Below are 14,460 nucleotides of genomic sequence, written 5' to 3'. Positions count from 1 at the left end.
ATTATGGTTGAAGTTTCACCTTTTTTTGTAACTAAAACTGAAGGTCAGATTTGGGTCTCAAGCTCCAGGCCTCCAGTCGCTGTCCTGCAGTTTTTAGATGTGCCTCAGGTACAAAACGCTGGAATGAAACGGCTTAATTTCCTCCTTGTCTAGATCGGTTCTCCAGAGCCTTAATGACCTAATTATTCTATCCAGGTGGTGCAGCAGAGGCTCATCTAAACGTTGCAGGACAGCGGCCCTCCAGGACTGGAGTTTGAGACCCCTGAAACGAATCTAAACGTATGGCGGTGAAATTGCACCATACCACCGTTAGGGGGCGACGGAGACCTGAGCATTTTCGGTAGGTTTAGGAGAAGAAGTAAGAAGCCGGAAGCATTGACAAATAATCCCTTACTACGTGTCTGTAAACATGGTAAGAAATATAAATGAAGTAATAATCAAACATTAATGCTGAAAGGCAGATTTAAAATGAAATTTTAGCGTTTAATGTCTGACCGGAGGTGAAGCATGAAGATAAAGTTGTTTATAAGATGTTAGCCAGTTAGCTTGTCGCCTCGCATTAAGTGTAAATCTGATTTAGTATAATACAGACTTATTTTATAGTTTTAATAATTGTGTTGGTTTCAGTCTTTGAAGCTCAGTTCAAGCTAATTATCTGCGAACCGTTTCTAAAAGATTTGTTCGTGTAACTTCTGTCTCTGTTCAGACAATTTTTATTTATTTGTTGAAAATAACTCCAGATTTATAAAACTGTTCAACGCCGAATTTAAGAGGAAACGTTGTTTGCTCTGAAGATACGTTTTATCATCACCTTCTTTACACAGAAATCTAGTTTTTGCCTAAGTTTTCAATTATTTATAGGGAGTTCCGGACTGGACGGAACCAATGTGAGACAGAAAATAAAGGAGGAAAAACGGAACATTTAGCACAGTGGAGCCCAAAGTGGGTCCTGGAGGTCCGGCATGTTTTATTGTGTCCCTGGTTTTAGTAACAACCTTCTCAACATGTCAGCGTCCTAAGGCCTCTAATGATCCTTCATTTGGTCCAGGTGCGTTAAACCAGGGAGACTAAAACATGCAGGGTGCCGGACCTCCAGGTCCCACTTTGGACTGATTTAGCAGCTGCACCTGTTCATCTTTATGATTCTGTTCAGACTCCAAGAAAATAATGAAATCTAAATCTAATTTCATACAACTTGAATGTTTCTGTTAGATTTTCCCATCAAAAGGTTAAAAATGAAATAAAAGGAAAATGAAATAATTTCCCATATTTCCAGGTCCAAAAATTTGTATCCATCTATCCATCCCAGGTTTTTCCAGGTTTTCTCCTTGTGTCCCAGGTTTTTCCAGGCTCAGAGCCAGAGCAGAAACCTGTCTGGTGCGCTCCCAGTGAAGGGAATGTTTTTTCTGTATTTCCAGGCTACAGGAGCGGATCAGGCGGTCGGGATGAGTCTGGTTCTGTTCAGCCTGCTGCTCTTCACGTATTACACCGTCTGGGTCATCGTTCTGGTACTGGACCCGATCCTGGGAGCGAAATCAACCCATTATTATCAATCTGAACATCTAATTACTGGATGTTATTATAAATCCAGTCATGATGTTTCTGTCTAAATGAGTTTTCTTCGTGTTTCTCTGCAGCCGTTCGTCGACGCCCGCCACGTCCTTCACAGATATTTCCTTCCTCGGGAATATTCGGTCATCCTGCCTGGAGTCGCTGCAGTGCTGCTGTTGCTCTGCATAGGTCAGAGGTCATGTTTCCTCTACCTTTCAGTTCCTAACAGACTGAAGCTGACCTGGTTCTGGTTCTGGTTCTGCCCCATCAGCTTTAATTCAGCTCTTCGTATTAATTCATTCAGTTTGTTTATGTAGCAGCAGCTAACAGGTGTTCAAACTGTCTCATGTTGAGATAATCAGTCAATAAAATGTCACATTTTTTTTTAATAAGCTGAACTGCATGTTTCAATTTCATGATAAAAGCCCAAACTGATGCAGGAATCAGATTTTTAGTTGAATCCCAGATTTTTTCCCGGTTCTGAAGGTTTTTGGGTCTCATGTTCTGTTCGGTCCGACAGGAACCTTCACTGCCGTCATCCTGTGGAAAAACCGCAAACCGAAGAAAACCGACTGAGTTCAGGAAGTTCTGCGTTTTGTTTCGCTCTGGAATCTTTCTGAGGAACTCTGGCTCCCCCTAGCGGCCGTTCTGTCCCGATGACGTCAGAGGCTGTGCCGCAGGAATGACGTCACAGTTCAGGAATGCAAAACTGATTATTGAATAATGAGGAAATCTGTAAATATTCAGAGTTTGTTGCCGTGGAAACAGTTTTCTATAAATAAATGTAGGAGTGAATTTGTGTACAGATGGTTTCACTTTTGTTTACATTGAAATAAAATAAAATTTTTGCTCCTTAAAATTATTTGTGTCTAAATTCTTCAGATCAAACAAATAACTGAAACAGAATCGAATTTTATTTATTTAGGACATAAATCTGTTTCTGTGATAAAAGTATTAAAAATATGTCTTATTTCTGCTTAAAGCTTATTTTCAAAAGATTCTATTAATCTGACAGATGAGTCTCATTAAGGTGTATTTATGCATTTATTGAATTATTAAATTTGTTCCTTAATAAATGCAGATCTGTTTACTGCAGGTTATTTTTCTGAACTGGATCCTCAGATTTTCTATTATTCCAACAAACATAAAATACTAGTTTGTCTTAATGGCTGAAAAATCAGAAATAAACAGATTTTATTAGTTTTTAATATTCACCTGCGCTGCATTAATGCTTCCGTCCAGCAGGGGGCAGCAGATCCAAACGTTAAATCTGTAGAAAACCGAAACCACCGATTAAAAACGATGTTTCCAGGTGAAAATGATGTAGTTTTATGTTTCTGAAATGTATTAATTAGGGCTTAAACGATTAATTGGATTAATTGATTATCGGAATAATCGTTAACTAATTTATGATCTGATAAAACTAAACATTTTTGCATAAATAAATAAATAAAATATTATTTATTTTATTGCATAAATAAAATCACGAAGGAAACTAAAAGAGAAAATAAAGAACATAAAGACACACAAAAAATATTATGAAAGTAAAGTTTAAAAAACTATAAAAAATCTTAATGAATAAAAAAATAATCAGCACTAATATTTCATAAAATTGTTAATAAATCAGAATAATTATTTACTTCCTGAATATTTCATGTAAAGTTGCAAAAAGTAAAGAGAAGTTCAGCAGAACTTTGATTTCATTAAATTATTCCATAACATATTCATAAACCTGAACGTTTTCAGTCCAGTTTAAAGTTCGGAACCGATGGAAAGTCCTGCAGAAAGACCAGCTGCTGGTTCTGGACCGGTCCGCCCAGCTGGACCGGGCTGGGCCGGGCTTTTAATTTGAAGGGACGCTGCTGGTGTGGAGCCGGAGCCCATCAGCCCACAGAACCAGTCGGTGTCAGGATCTGGGTGTGACCGGATCCAGGATCAGTCCCGGCCGGTCCGGCTGCGGCACACGAGTCAGAGACACCGGACCGAACCGGCACCAGAACCAGCAGAACTCACTCTGAGGTGAGCAAAATAACTAATTCTGCTCTGACAGACAGACAGACAGACAGACAGACAGACAGACAGACACATAGATAGATAGATAGATAGATAGATAGATAGATAGATAGATAGATAGATAGATAGATAGATAGATAGATAGATAGATAGATAGATAGATAGATAGATAGATAGATAGATAGATAGATAGATAGATAGATAGATAGATAGATAGATTTTTTAGTTGAATAATTTGATCATTTAATAAATGCTGATGTTAACATGCAGATCATTTGAATGTTTCTGATTGGCTGATGATGAGAAGCAGGAAGTGATGCTCCCAGCTAAACAAACTCTGAGGTGAGCTGACCTGCTGACTCCAGGTCCGAACCGGTCCGGACCGAGCCGAACCAAGCTGAACCGGCCCGCCGGAGCTTTGTTAGTCAAATGAAGGCCTGAGGCCGAAGGTCATGTAAATCCTGATGAGAGGAAAATCTCTGCAGAGCAAAGAGACAGAAAAGTTACACTGTAAAACAGCATTGATCTGTTATTGAAGGAAAAAATATACTTTCATATTTTTACTGTTATTTAATTATTTAAATATCCCAGCTTTAAGTTAAATACCTGAATAGCAAGCTAATTGTTTAGCTTAGCTTAATTAGCGTAAATTTATGTTATTATTTATTTTTATTTATATTATTAAAGCTTTTATTGTTGCAGTTTAATTTTTCTTTCAGTGTTTACACAAAAAGACAAAAATATAAACAAAACATGAAGAAAATATTCATCCTTTCATCATGAAGCTGTTCAGCTCCACAGCTACGCTAACGTTAGCTAAATATTTAGTTAGCTAAATTTAGAAAGTAAAGCAGAAATAAAAGCCTGTCTGCCATGTTGCTGTTTAGCTCTCCACATCTGGACGTCTGCTTCCTGTTTAGGCTAGCATGTAGCTGTTAGCGCAGATGACCTTTGACCCTTCTGGTTTGTGTTCCTCCAGGTAGCTCTAATGTTGGGGATGAACCAATCAGACTCAGAGAAAGCAGTGACATCATCAGCGGTTATTTAAAGGGCCAGTCGTCTTATTAGCTGTAGATGTTTGATCTGGCGCCGCGGCTGCTCTGCTGAAACGTGATAATGAGCCGCTCGGCTCATCAGGCGCGGCGCGCTGCGCCGCACCGCACCGCAGAGCTTTCATCCCATTGTGCTGGTCGCCATGGCAACCCAGTTACAGACTGCTGTGTTTGGTTTTCCTGCTGGCCTCCTCTCACTCTTTGATTTCTGCAGAAAGCGTTCAGCACCTCAAGCTGCCGCTCTGCTCTCTGCCCAGATGGAGACGCCCGGGCGCCTGCAGCCGCCGCCGCCGCCGCAGCGATCCGGCACGGCGAAGCGGCGGCGCTGGGGCGGACTGAGGCAGCAGTGGAAACTTCTGGGTCTGTTTGAAATCGACCAGCAGCACGACTTCTACGGCCTGACCTGCAGGATGAAGGAGGGCCTGGCTGCAGCCATACACACCTCCACACACACACCGCCAGCGGTGAGTAGCAGCGGCAGCATCATGCCTGCTAAAAACCACAGAGGAACGCCTGCTGGCCCAGAGGTCAGAGGTCAGCAGCCTTCATGTTTTGGTCTCAAACCCGTTCAGTTCAGTTCAGTTCAGTTCAGTTCAGTTCGGTTCGGTTCAGTTCGGTTCAGTTCAGTTCAGTTCAGTTCGGTTCAGTTCGGTTCAGTTCAGTTCGGTTCAGTTCAGTTCAGGTCCTCATATCTGACTCTGGATCAGTCGAGTCAAACTGAATCAGTTGAAGGTGAAAACTTCATCGTTTCCTGAACATTCATCTCTAAAATTGATTCTTGCTTCGTCTGCCGATTGTTTGTAATCGATGAGGTGATTTGACCTCTGACCTCTGGTTTCATTCTAACGCTGCTCCTCTCTCTGTCCAGTCAGTAAATTGATCTGAAGCTTTTAAATCTGTACAAAACGTCTCTGATGTTCATTCAGACCTGAACCTTTTTGTTTTTATGTCACTGATAATAAAACGCTGAAGGTCGCTGCGCCGCGCTGAAGGTCGCTGCGCCGCGCTGAAGGTCGCTGCGCCGCGGCGCTAACAGCTTTCCAGGGATTGATTATTGGATTTCAGAACGTGTCAGCAGTAAATTCATCTGTGTGTTCAGATCAGAGGAAAACCAGCAGCAGAAAAGTCCACAGTTTAAAACTGACCCCTTCCTGCTGCCGTAGTGGAAGCAGGTCAGAGCGCAGCGCCGCGCCTGCAGTAAACAAACCGCTTCAGCAACCAGGGATTCAGCAACAAACAGCCTCAACATCCACTTAAAGTTGCTTAATGTGTCAACGCTGCCGTCTCCTGGTTTTAGGCATCTAAACAAACAAGCAATGATTCCTGAAACTGAAACTGAGATTATCAGGAAACTCCTGATGCTAATTTAGAGCAACAGCTACAAAAACATTTATTTAAAATATTATTAAAACCAGAATCCAGACGGTGAATAATTATATTCAGTTTTCAAACGTTGCTGCTGCTGCTTGTTGCTAAGACTTCGTGTTGGTTCAGTGAACAGCGTAGACGTCTGCTAATCCGCTAATAGCAGAGCTAGTTTTTACCTTAGCGCTTTAGCATTTTAGCTCATGTTGAAAACATTTATTGCTTTAACTTCCCCTGAACACTGACATACATGAATTATTTTGAGAACTTCTCCATGTTCTCCTTATGACACCTTGTGGGAATCAACATGGCTAAATTTAGCGCTTTAGCAATAGCATGTGTTCAAAACCATTTTGGTATAGGCCTTTAGCGTTAGCAGAACTAGTGTTTATTAGGATGATTCAGGGTTAGCATAAAGGTTAAAATATTTAAACTTCAATGAATAATAACTAACAGTTTGGCATCAAGTCAATATTTATGTTAGCTTTGTGAATTAGCCACAGGTTGATTGATTAGCAGGCTAACGATCTGCTGAATGATGAGTCCCTCTGAGCTCCATCTGTTATTTTAGAGGAACGCTTCATTCTGGAAGTAGAAGAATAAATAAAATCTGATCCAGGTTCAGCCGTGAGCTTGGAGCTGACTGAGTTTCTGTTGCTACAGAACAAGCAGAATTCCCGACCCGGTTCTGCTAGGGCCTAATCCCTCTGACGCCCAGAGCGCTGACTCAGCAGGGAGCATTACGGCTCGGTCAGCGGCGCCGCCTCTGACATCACAGATTGCCGCGGCGACCTCAGCGCACTGAGCGCCAGCAGTCACTGACAAATACACAAATATCCACAGAAATCTCATATTTAAACCAGATAAACCAAATTAAACGAGTCGCTGCAGAGATGGATGGAGTTTGAAGGATCTCCTGTAGAGGTCTGTGTTACAACACTTCTGGAAATCCCTCTGACTGAAGACATTCTGTTGTTTTATGGCTCATGAATTCCTGAATTTCCTCTTTCCTGTAAAAACAGGAACATAAACTGAAATATGAAGCAGATTGTGAATCTTTCTGTCTTACTGTGTTTCTGTTTCCAGAACGACCTTTCAGACGACGACTTCAGATCCAAGGTCACGCAGGTGCACAAGGTGAGGTCGGGCCGGCAGGCGGTGATTGTGGCTCTCAGGCGTCCCAGACAGTTTGCTGTGTTTGTCCAGGACTTCTCCCTGGAGACGTTCGGCGGCCCGGTGTTCGCCGCTCTGCGCGCGTCGCTAGGAATCACAGAGGACGAGTATCTGCAGTCTCTGTGCTCAGAAAGCTGCTACCTGCAGTTCATCAGCAACTCCAAGAGCAAAGCTGACTTCTTCCTGACGTGAGTCTGCTCCTCACTCAGCAGAAAAACAAACGGGAATCAATCAATCAATCACATTTTATTTGTATAGCACATTTCAGCAGCAAGGCATTTCAAAGAGCTTTACATCATTACAAACACAGAAACACAAAACAACAAAGAATCAATAATCAAAACACAGCATTAAGTCAAGTTCCATCAATAAGTTTGTAATTGATTACATTTCAAATACAATCCTAAACAGGTGGGTTTTTAGTTGAGATTTAAAAGAAGTCAGTGTTTCAGCTGTTTTACAGTTTTCTGGAAGTTTGTTCCAAATTTGTGGTGCATAGATGCTGAAAGCTGCTTCTCCTCGTTTGGTTCTGGTTCTGGGGATGCAGAGCAGAACCAGAACCAGAACCTGAGAGGTCTGGAAGGTTGATACAACAACAGCAGATCTTTAATGTATTGTGGTGCTAAGCCGTTCAGTGATTTATAAACTAACAACAGGATTTTAAAGTCTATTCTTTGAGCTACAGGGAGCCAGTGGAGGGACTTTAAAACTGGTGTTATGTGCTCTACCTTCCTGGTTTTAGTCAGAACGCCAGCAGCAGCATCTGGATCAGCTGCAGCTGTTTGATTGATTTGTTGGACAGACCTGTGAAGACCTGGGAAGCAAAAACTGACCTGGTTACAAGGCATAGACAGAAATACATAAATCAGAATATTAGAGAGAAGCTGCATGTTAGCAAGGATTTCAACCACTATAACATTATTAGCTAATGCTAACAAAATAATGTTAGTAGCATAGCTGCTAATATTAGTTATTCTTAGGTATTGGACTTTTTTTCAAATGTTTGTTGCTATAAGCTTATGAGCTAATGCCAACAAAATAGCTTTTTTAGGACAGTTGCTAACATTAGCACATGGTAGCTGTGGTTAGTTGGCATGCTGACTGTGGGTGTGACCGGCTTAAGTTTATTAGCAAATGGTAGCAACATAGCTTTCTTTAGAATAGCTACTAACATTAGTTAGCTGACATGCTAACTGTAGGATGTTTAACAACACGTGTTCATTGATGCGTTTTGTGTTTTTGAACCTTCAGAAATGATAAACGTTTTTTCCTGAAGACTCAAAACAAACGGGAGATTAAATTCCTTCTGTCCAACCTGAAGATCTACGTGGAGCATCTGAGGAAGTTCCCACATTCACTGCTGGTCAAGTTCTTAGGTACAACCCACGACCTGACCTTTAGCCCGACCTTTAACCCGACCAGCTGACGATGGAGGACTCGTCGTCCTGATGATTCTTGTTTTCCTTTCAGGAGTTCACCGGATCCGGATCCCGCCCAGTCGGAAGGTAAAGATCCGCTTTGACCCGGTTCTCTGGTTCTGAATGTCTGGATCAGGATCTGAGGAATCTTTAAACAAAGTGATTTTTTTTCATTCCAAAATGTAGCATTATCAAAACAAATTAAAAATTCAGAAAACAAATGTGATTTTTGTGTTACAAGTGAAAAAATCTGCTAATGCTAACTGTGTTTTAATATTTAGTTGATCTTCTGTATCTGGGTGAAAAATTACCTGCAAATTAATTTTCTGAGATTTTAGAAACTAAACTAAATAAATTACTTGTTGAGATTTTGTGTTTTTGAGTTACTTCCTGTAGAAACCGCCTAATAACAGGAAGTAGGCGCTGCTCTGATAGCTAAATGTTTCTTCTTCTGCTGTTTTGTGGATCTGAACGTTTGGCGCCTCCTGCTGGATCATCTCATCTTTTCTTCTTGGCAGAAATATTTCATCGTAATGCAGAGCGTCTTTTACCCGGACGAACGCATCAACGCCCGGTGAGTCTGGACCGCTGAGGTCCGGGTCGGTCCTGGTTCTGATTGGTCCTGGTTCCAGGTCGGTCCTGGTAATGGTCAGTTCTGGTACCAGGTCCGGGTTGGTCCTGGTTCCAGATTGGTTCTGGTTCTGGTCAGTTCTGGTTCCAGGTCCGGGTCGGTCCTGGTTCCGGTCGGGTCCAGTGACGCTGCCTGTGTTCTGCAGGTACGACATCAAAGGCTGCCAGGTGAGCCGGTGGACGGACCCGGCGCCGGAGGGCAGCCAGATCATCGTGGTTCTGAAGGACCTGAACTTTGAAGGCCAGTTCATCACACTGGGTGAGGAAGAGGAGGAGGAAGGTGCAGCGCGCCCTCTGCTGGTCACACAGAGAACTACTTCTGTCCTCCAGAACCGAACCAGTTCAGTCTGAAAACATCTGAAAAACCTGCTGGATTCAGGTCTGGACTTTGACTAGGCCATTCTAACCAACGAGTCAGCGTTGATCTAATCCATCCCATAATATCTCTGGATTGTGTCAGAAACCAAAGCTCAGATTTTTAATGGTAAAAATGTAGGAAGTTCTGCTTCACTGTAAAACATTAAAGTTTGTTTTTGTTAAACCATGAAAACGAAACTCAAAGTTTCCAAACCGCCTGGTTCCGTTCTGACACCCGACCCGGGTCTCTGTGTGAGTTTGTTGTGTTTTTGTTGTGTTTTTTGGTATTTGTTCTATTTGTTGACTTTGGTTGTGTTGTGTGCAGAGCGGCAGCGCTCCTGGCTCGTCCAGCAGGTGGAGATCGACACCAGCTTCCTGGAGCGGCTCAACGTTCTGGACTACAGCCTCCTGCTGGCCCACCAGCCGCTGCACCACGACGAGCGGAACCAGAACCTGTCTTTCGCCTCGCTCATCGTCAGAACCAAGAAGTCCGTCAGCTCCACTGGCTCCACTCACAGAGAGCTAAATAATTACCTAAACATTTATCTGGCTAACATGCTAGGTAGTTAGCCAGATAAATATGGCGTTTACAAACTAGCTAAATAGTAAGATAAATATTTAGCTGGCTGAATAATAAGGGAGCAAAGTATTGAGACTGCTAAGCTAAATACTTAGCTAGCTAAAATTTTTGCTTGCTAAGTATTTAGCTTAGCTAGCTATTACAAACTCTGCAAAGTTTATAGTAGTTAGCTAAGTATTAGTTAGTAGCATAAATTTAGCTAATACTTAGCTTTGTTTACCAAAACATTTGTATTGATAAATATCAATACAGATGTTCCTACCAATGGATCTATTGAAACAGCTTTTATTTTGATAGTCCACTTCCGCTTATCAGCAAGTGAATTTGCATGTGGCTAAGTATTTAGCTTGCTAGCCTGAGGGTTGTGTTTGTCAGATTACAGTTATTGTTCTCGCCTCTCGCTGCTCTGTGGGAAGAATGTGAATCACCATGGCAACCAGTCGGTTCATCAATCAGCTTCATTCGTCGCCTCCGTAATTTCTATAAATGTGATTATCTGATCAGAACAGATTAGATTAGGGAGCAGAGCAGATGCCGCATCTCAATTAGCCTCTGTCTCCATGGTAACGGCTAATGGGTTGGGTTCCAGCCCAGTTCGGTGATCCTGACCCTGTGGGAGTGAAACGGACGCTGGACTTTTTCTGGTCCGTCTCCTCAGAACTTTAAATGGAATAATTATCGACCCGGTTCTAATCTCAGGCCCGGTTCTGTCCAGAATCCCGTAAGTCTGCCTCACTTCCTGTCTGGTACCGTTCCAGGTCCGTGAACCCCGGGTCCAGCCCGATACACGCCGAAGTCCCAGGAGCGGTTCTGAACGAAGACGCCGGACCTTCACCGGAACCGGACTCGGGCTTAACGTCGTCCCAGGACCGAGATGACTCGTCCCGGACGAGTCCGCGACCCGCCGGATCCGGCGCCGACTCGCCCGACGACTTTAGGGCCCAGAACCGGCGGCTGCTGCCGAACCTGAAGAACCCGCTGCACGTCATCGACGGACCCGAGCAGCGCTACTTCATCGGCATCATCGACGTCTTCACCGTCTACGGCCTGAAGAAGCGGCTGGAGCATCTGTGGAAGAGCCTGAGGCATCATGGCCGCTCCTTCTCCACCGTCAGCCCGCAGGAGTACAGCGGCCGCCTGCGGCGCTGGGTCCAGAACCACACCGACTAGACCCGCTGGGTCCAGAACCACACCGACTAGACCCGGTGGGTCCAGAACCACACCGACTAGACCCGCTGGGTCCAGAACCACACCGACTAGACCCGCTGGGTCCAGAACCACACCGACTAGACCAGAACCACACTAACTAGACGACCCGCCTCCTTCAACTCACAGAACCAGAACCGCCGAGTTTCTGGTTTCTAAATGAAAAGAAAACAAACTTGTTAAAGAACAAACTAAACCATTGTTCTGCATCAGGTCAAAGGTTAAAGGTCAGGGCTGCCTGCCAAGGTTGAAGGAGAAAGTCTCTTCTCTCTAGAAACAAGATGGCTGCCGGACTGAGGTCATCAAAGCCGAGATGTCATGACGACGCCCTCTGGACCGGTGGTGGAGGCATCAGGATGTGGGCTTTCTCTGTCTCTCAGTCAATGATTGGACTAGACCAGGGGCGTCCAAAGTTGCGGCCTGGGCTCCATTTCTGGCTCTTGGACTGATTTTTGCGGCCGCCAGCTGCAGCTCAGGAAAGAAGCAAACTTCTGATCTAGATTAGATTAGGGAGATTAAACCTTCCTAATCTAATCTGATGCAAATAAATTCAAATTCAAAAATGCTTTATTGATCCCAGTCCTTAAAGTCTTAAAACGTCTTAAAGTCATTTTTAAAAAATGTGCATTGGTCTTAAATACACCAATCACAGGCCTTAAATTTGGTCTGTAGCTAGCTGCTAATATCCCCATGCTAACTAGTTAGCTAGCTTGTTTTGGACGTTGGTTTTGGTTCGGTTCTGTTATGCTGGATCCTCCAAACATCACCTGGATTTAGACGTTTCTGTCTGAAGTTTCATTTCAGCTGGAATTAAAAACGTCTTAAATTTGATTTTCTGAAACCTGCAGATGTTAAAAAGTATTTAACCGACAAACCAACGTTGCTTCTTAGCTAAATACGAGCAGAAAACAAAACAAAAATGGCCGACTGGTTTTATTGACTTTATTTATTTATTGGAAGTGATTTTACAAACTTCTGAATCTTCAAACTGCAGCAGAATTCATGACCGATGTGAGATCCTGATGAAGATCCAGGAAGTAAGTGCACCCTGCTGGATCACAGGGTGCACTTACTTACTTCCTTACTTTCCAGATGATGGTTTAGTCTCTGATCTGCTGCGTCTCAATATGCATCATTGTTATTTATTGGACGTCTTTCTGCCTTACAGGATCATCCATGATGATGTTTTGTTTGAACTGTGTGACCTTTAAATTAATAGTTTGGATTTTATTTAATGTTTTTTGTTATAAATCTGTATTTTTATGCAAACCGGCCTGAAAGGCCTGCGGTCTAGTCCAAGAAACAAACATTACAAATCCTTCATTCGGAGGATTTCTGCCTTCGATTAGCTTCACCAAAGGCCCACAGCATGATGCTGCCTCTGCCAGCCACAGAACCCGGCTGCTCCCTTTCCCGTTGCTCTGTTTGTTCCTCAGGAGTTCTGATCCGACCGGATCCTCGGACGGTTTCATGATTTCCTCTACAGGAAGTAATTCGTCTGTCTTTGAGGAACTTTGACCCGTTTGTTTCTGTCCAGAACTGAATCCAATAAAACCTGGTTTGGATCCAGATCAGAACCTCCAGCAGCTAGCTCCTTCGGGTCAGAACCTCCATCTGCTAGCTCCTTCGGGTCAGAACCTCCAGCTGCTAGCTCCTTTGGGTCAGAACCTCCAGCAGCTAGCTCCTTCAGGTCAGAACCTCCAGCTGCTAGCTCCTTCGGGTCAGAACCTCCAGCAGCTAGCTCCTTCGGGTCAGAACCTCCAGCAGCTAGCTCCTTCGGGTCAGAACCTCCAGCAGCTAGCTCCACCTTCACCATCAAAAGCCTCTCAGTCCTGAACCTTCAGAACCCGACACAAATCTGATCTGATGCCTGGAAGCAGAGCTGGACACGCTAATGCTAATGCGCTAATAGCAGAGCTAATTTTTTGTTTAGCGCTTTAGCTAAGTTTCCTAACAATTAGAGCACTTAGCTACCTTAGCTTCATCTAAATAGCATGTCAGTGTAGCACTTTAACTTTAGCTTCTCCTAAATAGCATGTTGGTGTAGCGCGTTAGCATTAGCTTTTGTAAAATACCGTGTAGGTCTAGCACTGTAGTGTTAGTGTAACTAATGGCTATGATGAGCTATTTAGATTTAGCGCAGTTAGCTTTTTAAGTAGCAGTGCCCACCACCGACTTGTTGAGTTCAGGCTACTTTAGGTCAAAGGTCAGTGAGGATTAGCAGGTTTTTCCGTAGTGACGGCAGGAAGCAGCAGGAAGCGGATCGATCGGTGGATCATCTGATCAGAATCTCCAGTGATCCAATCTTTTGTTTTGGTTCTAGAACTGAGAAACTAAATGTTTAGTTCTGGTCCAGAAACATCTGATGAACCGGAACCAGAAACTTTCAGGTCCAAACAGGATGGCTCCCAGTGAGGGGAACTGGAACCAGACCCGGGTCGGATCCAGAACTCCTGTTGGATCCGGTGAACTCCTCAGGGACCGAACCCTTAGGCCCAAAGCGGGTTCAGCTCCTGCAGACGTCCGTCATGATAAAACTGTTTCTGTTGCCTGAGAGGCAGGAATGATGTGAACGGATGAAACATCTTTGCTTTTTACCGCCTGAAATAAAGAGCTAAAGAAAGAAACTGTTTTATTTCACTTTTCTCGCCTGTCGGCTGCTAACTGCTAACTGCTAACAGTTTTTCTCTAGTGAAGTTTCACAAAAGAGCAAAAACCAGTTGGTAAAAGTCTCATGTCAGACACAGCTAACAGCTAGCTGTGCTAATGTAATGCTAAATGTTTTCAACGTTAGCGAAAGTGCTAAATGAAAAATTAGCTCCACTATTAGCGGTACAGACATTTATGCCAATAGAAACTCAAACTAATTGTGTTTTGTTCCCAGTTGGTCATAAATCTCATAAATGTTCCTGCTCATTCTGATTTGCAGAGAATATTTGAAATATTCAACAGGAAATACCTGGAGGCGGCGCTACGTGACATGCTAACGGCTGGCGTTCGCTAAGCAGCCACCATTGTTTTTGCTCGAGGCTGATTGGCTGAAATCTGAAGAGCAGAGATGTTAGCTTTACAGTGGAGCCATTTTGTTTCCACTGTTTATTAATGAATATTAAAA

The 14,460-nt window shown here is 43.4% G+C and overlaps 2 protein-coding genes across 3 annotated transcripts; both read left to right on the top strand.

The window, feature by feature from the left end:
• Positions 1–324: 324 nt before the first annotated feature.
• On the top strand, positions 325–2,410 carry dpm2 (dolichyl-phosphate mannosyltransferase subunit 2, regulatory). Its single transcript, XM_005809753.3, has 4 exons — positions 325–412; positions 1,419–1,508; positions 1,638–1,740; positions 2,072–2,410. The coding sequence occupies exons 1-4, from the start codon at positions 410–412 to the stop codon at positions 2,125–2,127; spliced, it is 252 nt and encodes an 83-aa protein (XP_005809810.1). The 5' UTR covers positions 325–409; the 3' UTR covers positions 2,128–2,410.
• Positions 2,411–3,457: 1,047 nt separating this feature from the next.
• Positions 3,458–12,510, top strand: pip5kl1 (phosphatidylinositol-4-phosphate 5-kinase like 1). 2 transcript variants are annotated; one of them, XM_023337821.1, is made up of 10 exons: positions 3,458–3,570; positions 4,874–5,080; positions 7,068–7,118; positions 7,188–7,342; positions 8,406–8,530; positions 8,625–8,659; positions 9,091–9,146; positions 9,349–9,461; positions 9,885–10,047; positions 10,898–12,510. In XM_023337821.1, the coding sequence occupies exons 2-10, from the start codon at positions 4,874–4,876 to the stop codon at positions 11,307–11,309; spliced, it is 1,317 nt and encodes a 438-aa protein (XP_023193589.1). In that variant the 5' UTR covers positions 3,458–3,570; the 3' UTR covers positions 11,310–12,510. The 2 variants fall into 2 exon arrangements, with proteins under 2 accessions (XP_023193589.1, XP_023193588.1); XM_023337820.1 differs by lacking the exon at positions 3,458–3,570 and having other exon boundaries at positions 4,690–5,080.
• Positions 12,511–14,460: the final 1,950 nt, after the last annotated feature.

The sequence above is a fragment of the Xiphophorus maculatus genome, chromosome 8 (genome assembly GCF_002775205.1).
Source record: "Xiphophorus maculatus strain JP 163 A chromosome 8, X_maculatus-5.0-male, whole genome shotgun sequence".
NCBI lineage: Eukaryota > Metazoa > Chordata > Actinopteri > Cyprinodontiformes > Poeciliidae > Xiphophorus > Xiphophorus maculatus.
Note: the sequence above shows the minus strand (reverse complement) of the source record. Positions and strands in the feature narration are given on the sequence as shown.